At 46.5% G+C, this 12,372-nt stretch overlaps 1 protein-coding gene across 1 annotated transcript in view; it reads right to left on the bottom strand.

Annotated features, from left to right (window-relative positions):
* Window positions 1-5,199, bottom strand: part of TLL2 (tolloid like 2) — a 106,944-nt gene extending 101,745 nt beyond the window's left edge. The window contains exon 1 of the mRNA XM_084749680.1: window positions 4,504-5,199. Coding sequence (XP_084605806.1) covers window positions 4,504-4,672 — 169 coding nt within the window. The 5' untranslated portion in view covers window positions 4,673-5,199. The remainder of the gene's footprint in view (window positions 1-4,503) is intronic.
* Window positions 5,200-12,372: the final 7,173 nt, after the last annotated feature.

Raw genomic sequence — 12,372 nt, 5'->3', positions numbered from 1 at the left:
CAGGATATAAGCCTTAGGAACCTCATAAGGGACAGGAAGACAAGCTTGCGCGAGAGACCACATGACCCTCAGCTCTGCTTAGAAAAGCAGGGCACTTGCCCCTGCCACAAGGCACTTGACCATACTGTCCTTCTGCCTCCTCTCCTGACAGTCTTTGGTAAGGGCTGCTGCAGGCCCAGACTGAGGGCAAATGTATGGTTCCTTCAGCCATGAACCCAATCCACATACTATTAGCATCCTTCCTGCCTCCTCCATTTGGCAGATACTGGCAAATACCACAGTGAGCTGGATGCTGCTCTGGGTACCAGGCATAGAGACTGAGCCCCAGATATTATGAAGTTGAATGTTCTGGCCTCACATCAAGACCTGGAGGGCTTCTAACAGCAGCTGCCCCAGAAAAGTCTCTGAGTAAACCTTCAAACAGATGTCATTGGTAAACTGAACGGTGGTGATGCATGCCTCTTTAATCCCAGCACTTGGGTGGCAGAGGCAGGGGGAATCTCTGAGCTTGAGGACAGCCTGGTCTACAGAATGAGTTCCAGGACAGCTAGGGCTACATAAGGTATCTTGAAGCAAATAACAAGGTAGAATAAGACCCCCAAATTCCAGACAGAGGTGAAATTTGAAATTATGGGCAGGGACCAGGGATACCCCAAACTGAGTGGTGAACCATTTGTCACACCGCAACTCTCACTCAGACTCCTGAGCCGTAAGTCACCAAGGACCAACAACTCCACATATAATATATGAATCTAGGATTCACAGCTGCTGGATGCTTTTGGCATTTGCCAAGCCACTAGCTAAATAGTAAGTAGGTGTAGATTCGCTGGCAGACAGTTCCCTTGAATTTAATAAGTCCAAAGGCTGCCCAAACTTCACGCAGTGTTGGTGACCTGAGTCCCGCACTCTCCAACCCACTGTGAGAAGCTGCATGTATCTACCGCCGGTCTCCCCACTTTTCTACTTTAGAACTTTCTCTAAGTCTAGAGAACCCAGTTAATGCTTCAAGAGTAGGGCAGGTCGTTTTTGCAAAACTGGCTGCAATAGTATCTCCCACTCCACATGCTTTTTAGCGTAATTTTTCCAGCTGTCCCATTGGTGAAAAAGGGAGTCATGTTCCCGCCGCTGGAACAGGGCCAGAGGCAAGTCATCATGCCGGACGTGAGGATGCAAGGTGGTCATCAAAGGCACTGAAACCTCCATCTGGCTCTCTTAGATACACCTAGCATTCCAGTGCTGTGCTGTGAGGAAGCCTGCCACAAGGCCACATGGGAAGACAAACTGAGAATTCCCATCCAACAAGCCAACGGACGGCAGGCCGTAGGCAGACACAGGGTCGGGAAGACATCAGGTGGGGCCAGCCCTTGTCTATCCTTGCAAGTCTTTCCAGCTGACATACACACAAACACACCACCCGATCTGTCCTCAGTCCTCTAAAACGCAGATGTAACGACATAGCAGTCAGGTTGTTCTACACCAAGAATAGAACAGGAAGTGGAAGAAAGCACAAAGGGCTACAGCCTTTGGGTACACTTCAGTTTTCCACTCTCTAGAAGGTGCTTGGAAGCTTCTGAGAGGCCCTGGAGAGCCCAAAGCTCACTGTCTATAACAGATATCTGAATCCCACCCCCCTCGTTGAATTCCTCCATCCCTCCCTTACACTTCCGGCTTCCTCCCTGCTGTTTGTTGGGTCACCCTCCAAATACCCTGTCTACACACGGGTCCTTATATTATGGCTTTGCTTCCTCAAGAAGCCAGCTAAAACTGGTTCCTGGCTACGTTACAAAGCAAAAGACTGCTCCCACCTCTATTTTGCAGATAGGGAGAGTGATGCCTAACAAAATGACACCCTGTGTTAATAGCCATATAGACAGCAGGGGCAGGAATGAAGTGAGGAGCCAGGTCCCTGGCTTCACTCAGCTGGGGAAGTGTGGATGAGAGCAGGCAGACGTGTGTGTGTGTGTGTGTGTGTGTGTGAGAGAGAGAGAGAGAGAGAGAGAGAGAGAGAGAGAGAGAGAGAGAGAATACTGCCATCACAGAGATGCAGAAAATGTCTGTGACTTCTTGTACAGTGCCTGGCTATGTGGGCAGTAGCTAAGAAAAAGGCAGTGATAGACCTATGGACCAACAGACACTGTGCCCAGAAGCCCATGGCTGCTCCCCAGCTGCATGCCAGCAGGGTTCCCACTCCCCCACCATCTGACTTAGTAACCACCCTCTTTGCAGCATCAACTGTTAGTAAATTTAGACTTGACAGTTTAAAACAGCATTAAAGCTTCAGTAATGAAGATGCTCTTTCAACACATCTCTAGGAAAATCCATTTATAAAGCACACAATAGACATACCTGTCACTCTATGTACTTTAATCTGTCAGAGACCATTCCTGTCCACAAACTAGGACACAAAGACCCAGGGAAAGCAAGGGACTTTTCCCAGGTCATGCAGCTTGAACATAGCATGGTAGGGAGAAGTCGTTAATGGTTGTTAGTGGTAAAGTGGTAGAAACAGTAAGCAGAGCGTAATAGGATGATTGTGGTACTTACCAGTTGACACAGCGTTGATGGCTAGGCTGGAACAAAAGTCACAGAAACATAGAACACGGAGCAGGGAGAAGGCAGGGTCTCAAATACAAGTCCCTACATGATGTCATGTAGGTTCAGGCTAAGACAGGCGATGTAGAGCAAGAAAGGAATTTCTTGGCTAGCGGGATGGCGTAATGGGTGAAAGCACCTGCCGCCAAGCCCTGTCACCTGAGTTCAGTCCCAGGACCACACAGTAGGAGGCAACCAACTTCCTAAAGGTGTCCTCTGAGCTCCGGGGCACCACCAGCACACCCCACCAAAACACAACATAAAGGAAGAAAAAAATGTAAGTTTAAAATGTTTAACATGTGAGAAGCTCCTCAGATCTGTCAGATTACAGCCCTAGCCAACTCAATATGTCCATACTTTAGGGGGGGAAACTGAGGCCCAGAGGAGACAGAACTCGTCCACTGACAGGTGGGGAGTAGAACCAGCACCCTCCACTCTGCATCATGGATGTACATGGAGACGCACAGCAGTGAAGGGACAGGTGGGAAATGTTTCCTATGTAAAGTGCTCACTCTGGCCGGAGCTTCCAGGGAGTTAGGGGCTCACTGGGATAAGGCTGTTTCTGAAGGTAAGCTTTAAACATGCTACCAGGAAGTGCATGCCATTCAACCGAGACTTCAGCGAAGTGCCACCTGCCTTTTGGCCTTCTGTGACAGAATTCCCAGGAGGGTGGGCAGACTGAGTCGCACATTCTTGCTGCAGGTCTCCCTTGCCATCACTCTCTTCTGGCTGCTCTTAGTATTAGGCTAGTTCAGGGAGCTGCCAGGATGGGAGTGAAGCCTGGAAGGATCCAGGCATGGCTACAGAGGATGCACTGACACAGCTGGAGCACACTCAGGCCTCTCTACCTTCCAGCCCTGCTTGCCCACTCCGTCCTGTCTGTGAACAGCCAGAGCAGCCATGTCTTTGTTCCCGGCTTTTTTCTCTAAAGTTTTCTCTAAAGTCTTTGCGCAGAAGCAGCACTCTGAATCCTTAAGGCCTATTTCTTGCCTCCTAACCCTTATCTTTTCCCACCAGCAAGTGAAACAGGTGGGACAATTGCCAAAGGAAAGCACTACTCGCATGACCACCATCCGGGAGCGCCCTAGAGGTGGTCTAAGCCCAGCACCTCCCTGGGTTCCAGCTGGGAACTGCCCATTCAGCTCCTGGCTTGGGATATGCTTGGGTCGTTCAGGGAGAGACACTTAGGAACCTTTGCTAGGGCGCTTCATCACTCCCCTCTATCCCTCGCCACACATCCCAAGCAGGCTTGGTAGCTAGAGGGAAGCAGAAACTGTAGAGCAGGGACCACAGTTTGCACTAGAAGGCTGGTGCGCCTGGTGCTGTTCTGGGGCGCAGCTTCCTGGTGGAATTAGAGCACCTGCTGACTTCCATCTCGGTGCTGAGGGGGACTGCGGGAAACGCTGGAGCAATACAAGTCACGGGGATTCTCCCTAGGCGTCTCTTTTTTCTGCCTTCGGTGAAGCTTTTCCGTCTTCTAATCTCTTCCCAAGATTAACTACAGACCTTGGGAAACTTCGCGGGAAACTTCCAGCTGCTGTGAATTCCGGTGAAGCCAGTTACCCTAGAACACTGCGCCCAAGCCAGGCTCGACTCCTGCAGTGTCCGTAGGTAGCGGGTGCTGACAGAAGACCCAAACCCACCCTGTCCTACGCAAGCTTTGCCTGCGGCATCCGCCAGGATTCCCTTTGGGGCCACTCCTGCACAGGCTGCCACCCGATGTACAGTTCTAACCTGGGACCAGGATGTCCGGGACTTGTAGTTTCCCTCGGACATTGCCCCCCAGCCCCCGCCCCCTGGAGTCCGGGACATCTCCCAGGATGGACTGGCCCGCCTTGCCCACCACTCATTTGCGTTTCAAAGGCAAACTTCTGTCCGAGTTGCCCGGAGACGGACAGTGGTTGTACCTACCGGCTTTGCAGGGGTCGTGGTAATGCAGCTGCTGCTCCGTGCCCTCCTCGCCTTCCAAGGCCCAGTAGTCCAAGGCGACATCCGAGCTGTCCCCAAGCACCTCAGCACCACGGGGCAGTGGTAGCAGCAGCAATAGCACTAGGGTGCCAGGAGCAGTTGCCTGGGGCATAGTAGCAAGGGGTTGGCGGGGCCAAGGGACTTAACAACGTGCACGGAAAGCTCAGATCCAGAGAGACACCACACACAGGGTCGGTCGTGGTGGCTGCTGCTTGGCTCCCAGGCACTGTTAGGGTACGGAGCAAGCCCAGTAAGGCATTCTTGTCCGGCCTGGGCACCGGGAAGCCTCTGCTCAGCACGACTTGCCCAGTGGACCAGGCTGCTGTGGCTGCGACTGTGTTGGCGGCAGCAGTGGTAGAAACAGTGGCCGCTCCGCCCCTCTCCGCCAGGGCTGGACCACACGCCCTCTCCAAGGGCCCCGGACAGCCAATCATTTAGGCGCCCTAGGCGAGGCCCCTCCTCTTCCCTGCACCTCGGTAACTTCGTAGGAAACCAAGCAAAAGGAAGATGCTGACAGGACAAGTGTTGGGGCCCCTGGGGGGCGCACCCACCTAGGCAAACACACGCGTGTACTGGCACTGACGAGTAAGCAGCACGGCTCAACACTGAGGCGCTCTACCCATGTTCTAGTAACTAATTTTACAACTCCCGGATGCACGCGTGGCACAAGTGGCAGGACGCAGGACCATCAGCCTGGTGGGAATTGTCCTGTCCACATCGCTGCCAACTTTGTGCTTTCAGAATTCATTTCTCTGTAGGATGCAGTGTCTCTCTCACATCCTTCATCAAAGGAAACATATTTGAGGAGTAGGATTCTCTTTCCTCTCTCAACAGCCCCATCAAACTCACCCGCAGCACCCATGAAACTCCCAAGTTGTGTTTGAGACACTTAAGGATACAATGTAGGACACACTTGCCTCTGGATGACCTTATCCTTCAGTAAGCCAGTTCCAGTTCAGGATGCTTTTGGGAGTCAGACTCACAAACGAACAGCACTGTGTTATTTAAAGTCACAGACATACCAAGCAAGCATTGCCATTAGTCTGATAAAATAAAAATGAGTGATTCAAGTCTGGTTATTCTTCTGCCAGTAAAAACCATGCACCCAAATTACTTAGGGGGTTATCAGACGTTATTTGAAACTCACTTCTGTGTTGTAAAAATTGTCAGAACCAATCCACTTTGACATACATTATTACTGCAAAGTTTTTGTTTTTCAAAGATCTTTTTATATAAGTAAATTGCCCTAGTCAATGTGCAGATTTGTGAGTGAATCACATCCAGATTAAAAAAAAAAAATACTAACTGCAAAAGAAAGAAACATGGACTGAGCTTGTCTTTGAGGTTTGTTACCACATGGCTTCATAGCTGCTAAATGACAAAGCAGTTACTAGGTCCAAAGCTGGGATTTAGATCAGACTCCACATTTCTCACACTATGATCATCTGTCTCATCTATTAACAATTCCTTCAAACCAGGAAAGGTAGTGATTAACCACCAGAAGGATGCTACATGGAGTATTTTATTTTGTCCTGATTCTCACAAAACAAAACAAACAAACCAAAAAAAAAAAAAAAAAAACCACAGAGACTGACCCTGTTGTCAAATGAGCTCATAGAAGTAACAGGCAGGTTGGGCAAGATCTGTTAGGAACTGGCAGGTGAGAGGAGGGGCCTGAGGGGAATAGCTGGCACCAAATGGCAAGAAAGGCCAAGTGGCCGCTAAAGTAGCCAAAAGTGTAGGAGGTTGAATGGCATTTCTGCTTGACTGCTGAAGGAGTCAAACCCAACGCCACTGTTCACTATATGCACCCCAGTGAAGGTCACCACCTGTCATAGACAAGTCCACGAAGTCGACATCTAAAGGGCTAACAAACTTCTGTGACACTTCCAGGCTTCCAGATGGCCCTATGAAAACAGCCAATTGGCTTCCTCGTTAACAGAGAATTCTGGAAAACAGACATTAGAGGCTGGTCTTTGGCATACACAGAAGTTGGAGCTTTTATTGCCTCTAATCACCACCTGGTGGGTTAGCTGCCAGCCTTTTCATCAATACCCTTTATCCAAATATTTTGAAGTCCCACTTTCATAGAGAGGCAAGCAGCACAGCTTTGTGTCAGGATTGTTCGGATGTTTCTTTGGCTACCAACCAAAGCTTATGCAGCAAATATCTGGGTTCGTTCAGATGGGAACGGCTGAAGAGGAATGTTCAATACTTTCCTCATCACTTCTACAGCTCCATTAGTTTCACAGCAAGCTAATCTGGACTTAATTTCCCCCTTTTTTTGAGACAGTTTCTGTCTATACAGCTCTGGCTGTCCCGAAACCCACCCCGTAGAGCAGGTCTGTCCTGCCTCTACTTCTCAAGTGCTGGCACTAAAGGCAGCACACCGGATTTCCTCTTTTGAGACAGGCTCTTGCTCTATATACAGCCCAAAGTGGCCTTAAACTTGTGGTAATCCTCCTGTCTCAGCTTCTAAGCGATGAGATTATAGGCCTGTACCATTACATTCCGTGCAGCTAAATTTAAGAGTGCATTTAAAACCTAAATCCAGGGTTGGCTGGAGAGGTGGCTCCCCAGCAAGAGCATTGGTTGTGCAAGAGGACTCTGGGTTACTGTTCAGCTCCTGTGTGGTGGCTCACTACTCTCTGGTCTGCAGTCCTCTTTTGGTTTCCTTGGGCACCAGGCACACACATGCAGCGCACAGGCATACATGAAGGTACAACACCTGTACGCACTAAACAAGTAAACCTCATGAAAAAAGTGGAGGCCAATTTAGAACAGGCTTTCCGACCTGATCTGTTCACTTAGTTCTAATTTCCCTGCTTATGTGTGTTACCTCTTCAGTGTCTCCGGTCCTGTGGGAAATAAGTGGTCTTTTTCTTAACGTCTGTGCCCTGCCCAGCTTGTCACATCTACATTCCTTCGTCCAAATGCATCAGATTATTTCGAAGCTGCTCAAACTCCTTCAGATCTACTTTCAGCCTCCTTTGCCCCCACCCCCACCAGGTTCCCAGCCATCCTTACCTTCAGCAGTGAGCCTTGGTGCTCTTCTGGCTCATTCCTTCCTTTTTATACCTTTGAGGTGATACACTGAGTTCTCTGAAGAAGGTATTTAACTACTGTTACAATTGGCAAGCTCTGTAAAACCATCTTAGCTTAAGGTGGCACCCTAGGCCCTCCATCACCTTCAGCCCTTCCTTTAGTTTTCACATATCCTAAACTCTGACCACCTTCCGAGTTCTACTCGTGTCTTCTTCAACATCCACATTCATCCTAACAGGCTCTGGCCTCCTCCCATTTCCATGTCTCCTCCTGGAAGACTTGGGTGGCTGCAGCCCTGCATCCTTACACCAGCATCCATTACAGTCACAGCTAAAGCACTCACACTCTTCAGATCTGCCTTAAAGCTAACTTCAGTTGACCTGACTAAACTAAGCCCAACCTGAATCACCTGTCCCTGTAGACTCCCAGAACTTCATGGTTAGCTCTGTAGTAATGAGTAAGTTAACAAAAATCAGCCAGTTACAATGCTCCTCCAAGTCTTTTTTTTTTTTTTTTAAACTTCAAAACCCTGTTCATGTTTAGGAAACCTTGAAAGTGAAAAAATCACTTCAAGTAATTTACAGACCCCACTTGGCTGAATGTAGGCCATTTGTTATAAATTACGCTGAGTAGTTCACTTCACTCTGAAATCAAGACGCTGGGTATGTAACAGCAGGCTTCCTCCTATGGCATAGAATCTTTGCCTAGTTTTCCAACCAGACACAGTAAGAAGTCAGCCAAACCCAGGTATTGCCCATGGAGGTGTTGAGCAGGGAAACTAACTAGTTAAAAGAGGCAAAGAGGTGGATTAGGATCTTAAAAACTGGTTGAGGAGTGATGATGAAAACCAAAAAGCACAAAGAGGCCTGGAGAAGGCAACCAGACCTCAGCACAGCGTAGCAGTCAGTGCCCTCCGTTTGTGTGTGTAGCTGTTGTGCAGGCTGGACAGGTGACATCTGCACTCCGTAGCGACACCAATGACGACAACCAGCACCAATTCTGTGCTTCTGGACTCAAAGCGCCTTCAGCGGCCTTAGCATCCCATCTGCCTTGCTGGCTTCACAGGGGGTTGAGGGGACCCTGCGAGATTACCCGGAAAAAGCAGCAAATTCTAGACAAAGCCAGTGTGCTGCCAATCACAGGACTGACAGGCAGAGAAAAAGAGTTCAAACCTTATTTATAAAGAAAAGACAGCCGGGTATGTTGGTGCACACCTTTAATCTCAGCACTCCGGAGGCAGAGGCAGGCAGATCATTGTGAGAGGCCAGCCTGCTCTACAAAGTGATTCCAGGACAGCCAAGGCTACACAGAGAATCCCTGTCTCGAAAAACCCAAAACCCAAAACAAACAAACAAACAAACCAAGAAAAGTCAAAAGAACAAGAAAAAAAGAAAAAACAGCTTTAAAAAGACATCTTATTCACTATACCATTTTTTCTGCTTTTCTGTATATTGTTTTGTCCCCCCGCCCCCCAAATACAAAAGGGGCAGGCATGGAGATCAACCCTGAGATGATAAATCATTCATTTCAGGAGTCAGTAAACTCAGGCCTGCTGTCCACGTCTGCAGTAGTGTCACAACAAGGTCATGCTCTAGAGTTGGAACACAGACCAGTTAGTCTCTAACATAACTAACCCTGGTAACTGCTGAGTCCTGAGTTACCTAATTAGAATGAATGCCATCAATCTTATCTTGGCAGGCAGGCCGATAATAACAGGTAATTTTCCCATCATGCTTTGGTTCACCTGTTTCACAAAGGAAAAAAAAGCAAACATCCAAGGGAAGTACATTTAATTTTTTATTACTTTTTAAAAAATAATCCAACTTCAAATAAATTAACAGACTAGATTAGAACCTCAGTTGTATCTGATACAGTATATGCTGGATTTCTATCACTAAAAAGCCAGTTGGAATATGGCCTACACAAACCCAGAGTGTATAGAAAATGGAGGTGCTATGGGCAATCATCATGTCTCCCCACCTGCTGACTGTCCTTGGAGATTTGCAGGTTCAAGGTAAGCACAGCTGAGAAGCCCAAATGAGACTGCTGTACAGGAAAACCCCACTGTTCTTCAGGGAGCCTTTTCCTCCTTACAGTCAGCGCCTACTTAAAGCACATATAGACTTTTCACACAGCCTAAACTGACAAGGTGGGGGTGCGCACAAAATGGGCCTCACCTACCCACCAGAACTGCACTCAGCCTCTTTTATGGCAACTGTGAAATAACTGTTTTACCTTTTACCTGCACACAACATTAAGCCAGGAAACGGTCAGGCACTTCCCCGCATGGGGACTATACGTCATACAGAACGTCTGCCACCCTCTGTTCTACCCTCTCTGTGAATCTAGTCTAGTCCTAAACACGCTTACAAACCACCCTCCTGCATTTCACTCTCCTCTGATCTAACCCTGACTGCTGGACCACAGCTGAACTGCTGACTTTACACGGCAGCAAACACGCGCACCTGTGCTTCTGCGCACCACTCCTCTTGCACGTGCCAGCAAATCAGTAGAATGAAGCAGTAAGAGATGCTCATATCTGAACTTAGAACTCGGATGGAACTGCAGTGTGCAGGTTCCCACAAAAGGCTGTTTCCCCCTTAGACTTCATGTATAAAAGCCCTTTGATCTGTAGCTATTCCTCAACAAATTATACTAATACATTTTTTTCCTTTTTACATTTGTAAAAATTCAGTAAGTTTAAAAATAACATCTGCAAGACATTTGGCATAAAGTGATTAAGAAACATGTAGGAAACAAATGTTTTATCAAAATGAGCACAATTTGTGGATAAACCCTTAAATCAAGGACTTTTGGAAGAACTAGAATTTGCAGCAATGAAATTTAGAAACAGGGCTGCATCATCACCAGTGGAGAACACCCGAGCGTACCAGCTGTGAGGTACAGAGGAAAACTGGGGTGATTCTGAGAGCATGGGCTTCCCCCACAAACCCCCGCAGTGTGAGAGCCTACACAATGCACCAGCGCACTTCAGCGTCTCCAGCCAGCTCAGTGCCACTTTTCCTACTCCTGTACTAGGGAGACCAGTATAAGGATGTCAGTTTCTAATGTGGTTAATTTTCAGGAAACGTGCTAAAGATACTAAGTAAATTCTTAGTTTTTGATAGTATTCCAAGTATCAGCTGACAAAATGAGCATATTAGTAAACTAATACACAGCATTAATGGAGTATAAAAGCCCCACCTTCCAATTAACTTAAGTAATATTCTGCCTGAACTACTCCAACTGAGAATTACGGAGAGCTAAGCCACCTATGATCTGCATCTTTTTCAAGATATATATTATATCACCCCTGTGTAAAGTTATAAACCAATCAACACAAGTCATATTATAAAGATCTTTGAAGGTAATTTATATCCATTTTAATATATTTGAAAATTACTTCTCATTGCAGACTTCAAAGAACTCTGGAGCTCAATCTAGCAGAAAAAAATAGGTGCACCTAAAAGAGTTACGTTCTATGAAAATCCTATACCTTCCTGAAAGACTATGAGAACCAAATATTTTATTAAGATGAAATTTGCTGTCCAATTTATAGATATGCTATTAGACAGAAAAAGCATTATTCATTTTTAGAGATAGAATGTGATACAGCACAGGATAGTCTTGAACTCACTATGTAGCTGAGGGTGACTCTGCACTTCTGATTCCTCCTGTCTCTATTGGTGAAAGTTAGGACTGCAAACGTGCCCCATCACACTCAGTTTATACAGTGTGGGGGAATCAAACCAGGGCTCTGTGTAAGCTAGGCAAGCACTCTATAAACTGAGCTATTATGCCAGCATGTAGACTAAGTGTTCTTACACAAAAAAAACTTTACATTTTTAAAAGTTATGTGAGATAAACAAATAGTGCCTTTTAGTTTTAGATGATAAGGGCAGGTGAGAAAGAGAAAATGTAGGAATCAGGAGGTGACACTGAACATAATATTCTGGCTTGAAGACTGACTGACCATAGCTTTACTCATATTGCTTATAGCTCACTTAAGGCTAAGAATCCAAAGGCCACACCTAAAGATGTCACATGCCTCAGCTTAAGACACAGTGCATCCATTTATAAAAATAACTCATGTAACTACGAATGTTTCACATTAAGGTTAATACAGATGATCTGAGTCTTTCTAAAAACACCAATATAGAGTATAGTTCTGGGTATCTGCAGAGCAAACTACTGAATTAGAAACTGAGTGGTTCTAGGAAAACTTCATAATATGAGCAGATCCAAAAAATACATGTGCACATTAAAATAATTTCTTTGAGATTACCGTAGCCTTCCTTTGTTCACCCACTAAATGAGCTGACACTGTTATCTTAGCCACTTGTATTCCCTTCTATTTTACATGGCACAGCAATCCAATGAATATTTAGATTTATATGACACAATTTCATATAAAGGGTCTTATCATTCACTTTGTAACTTTATGTGGCCAGGCTTCCAGACTTTGTTTTTCTTTCTTGAAACAGGGTCTCACAGAGTAGCACAAAACTCACAGAGTGACCAGTAACTCACTCTCTAGCCTAGTTCTCAAATTCAACACCACTTTCTGTCTTAGTTTTCCTGGTGCTGGGATTATAGGCATAAATTATCACACCTGGCTCTGTGTCCGGGATTTTAAAGCGTAGGTCCTCTGTATTTGAAAAGTATGTTTTTATTGTTTTTTTTTTTTTAATGGCATTCTGTAGTCTGAACCTGTACCTTCTGAACAGGTATCTTCAAATTATAAACACATCTACTGTCACAAAACAA

This window comes from Acomys minous, assembly GCF_964271855.1.
Source record: "Acomys minous genome assembly, chromosome: 2".
Taxonomy (NCBI): domain Eukaryota; kingdom Metazoa; phylum Chordata; class Mammalia; order Rodentia; family Muridae; genus Acomys; species Acomys minous.
This window is presented reverse-complemented; position numbering and strand designations above follow the sequence as displayed.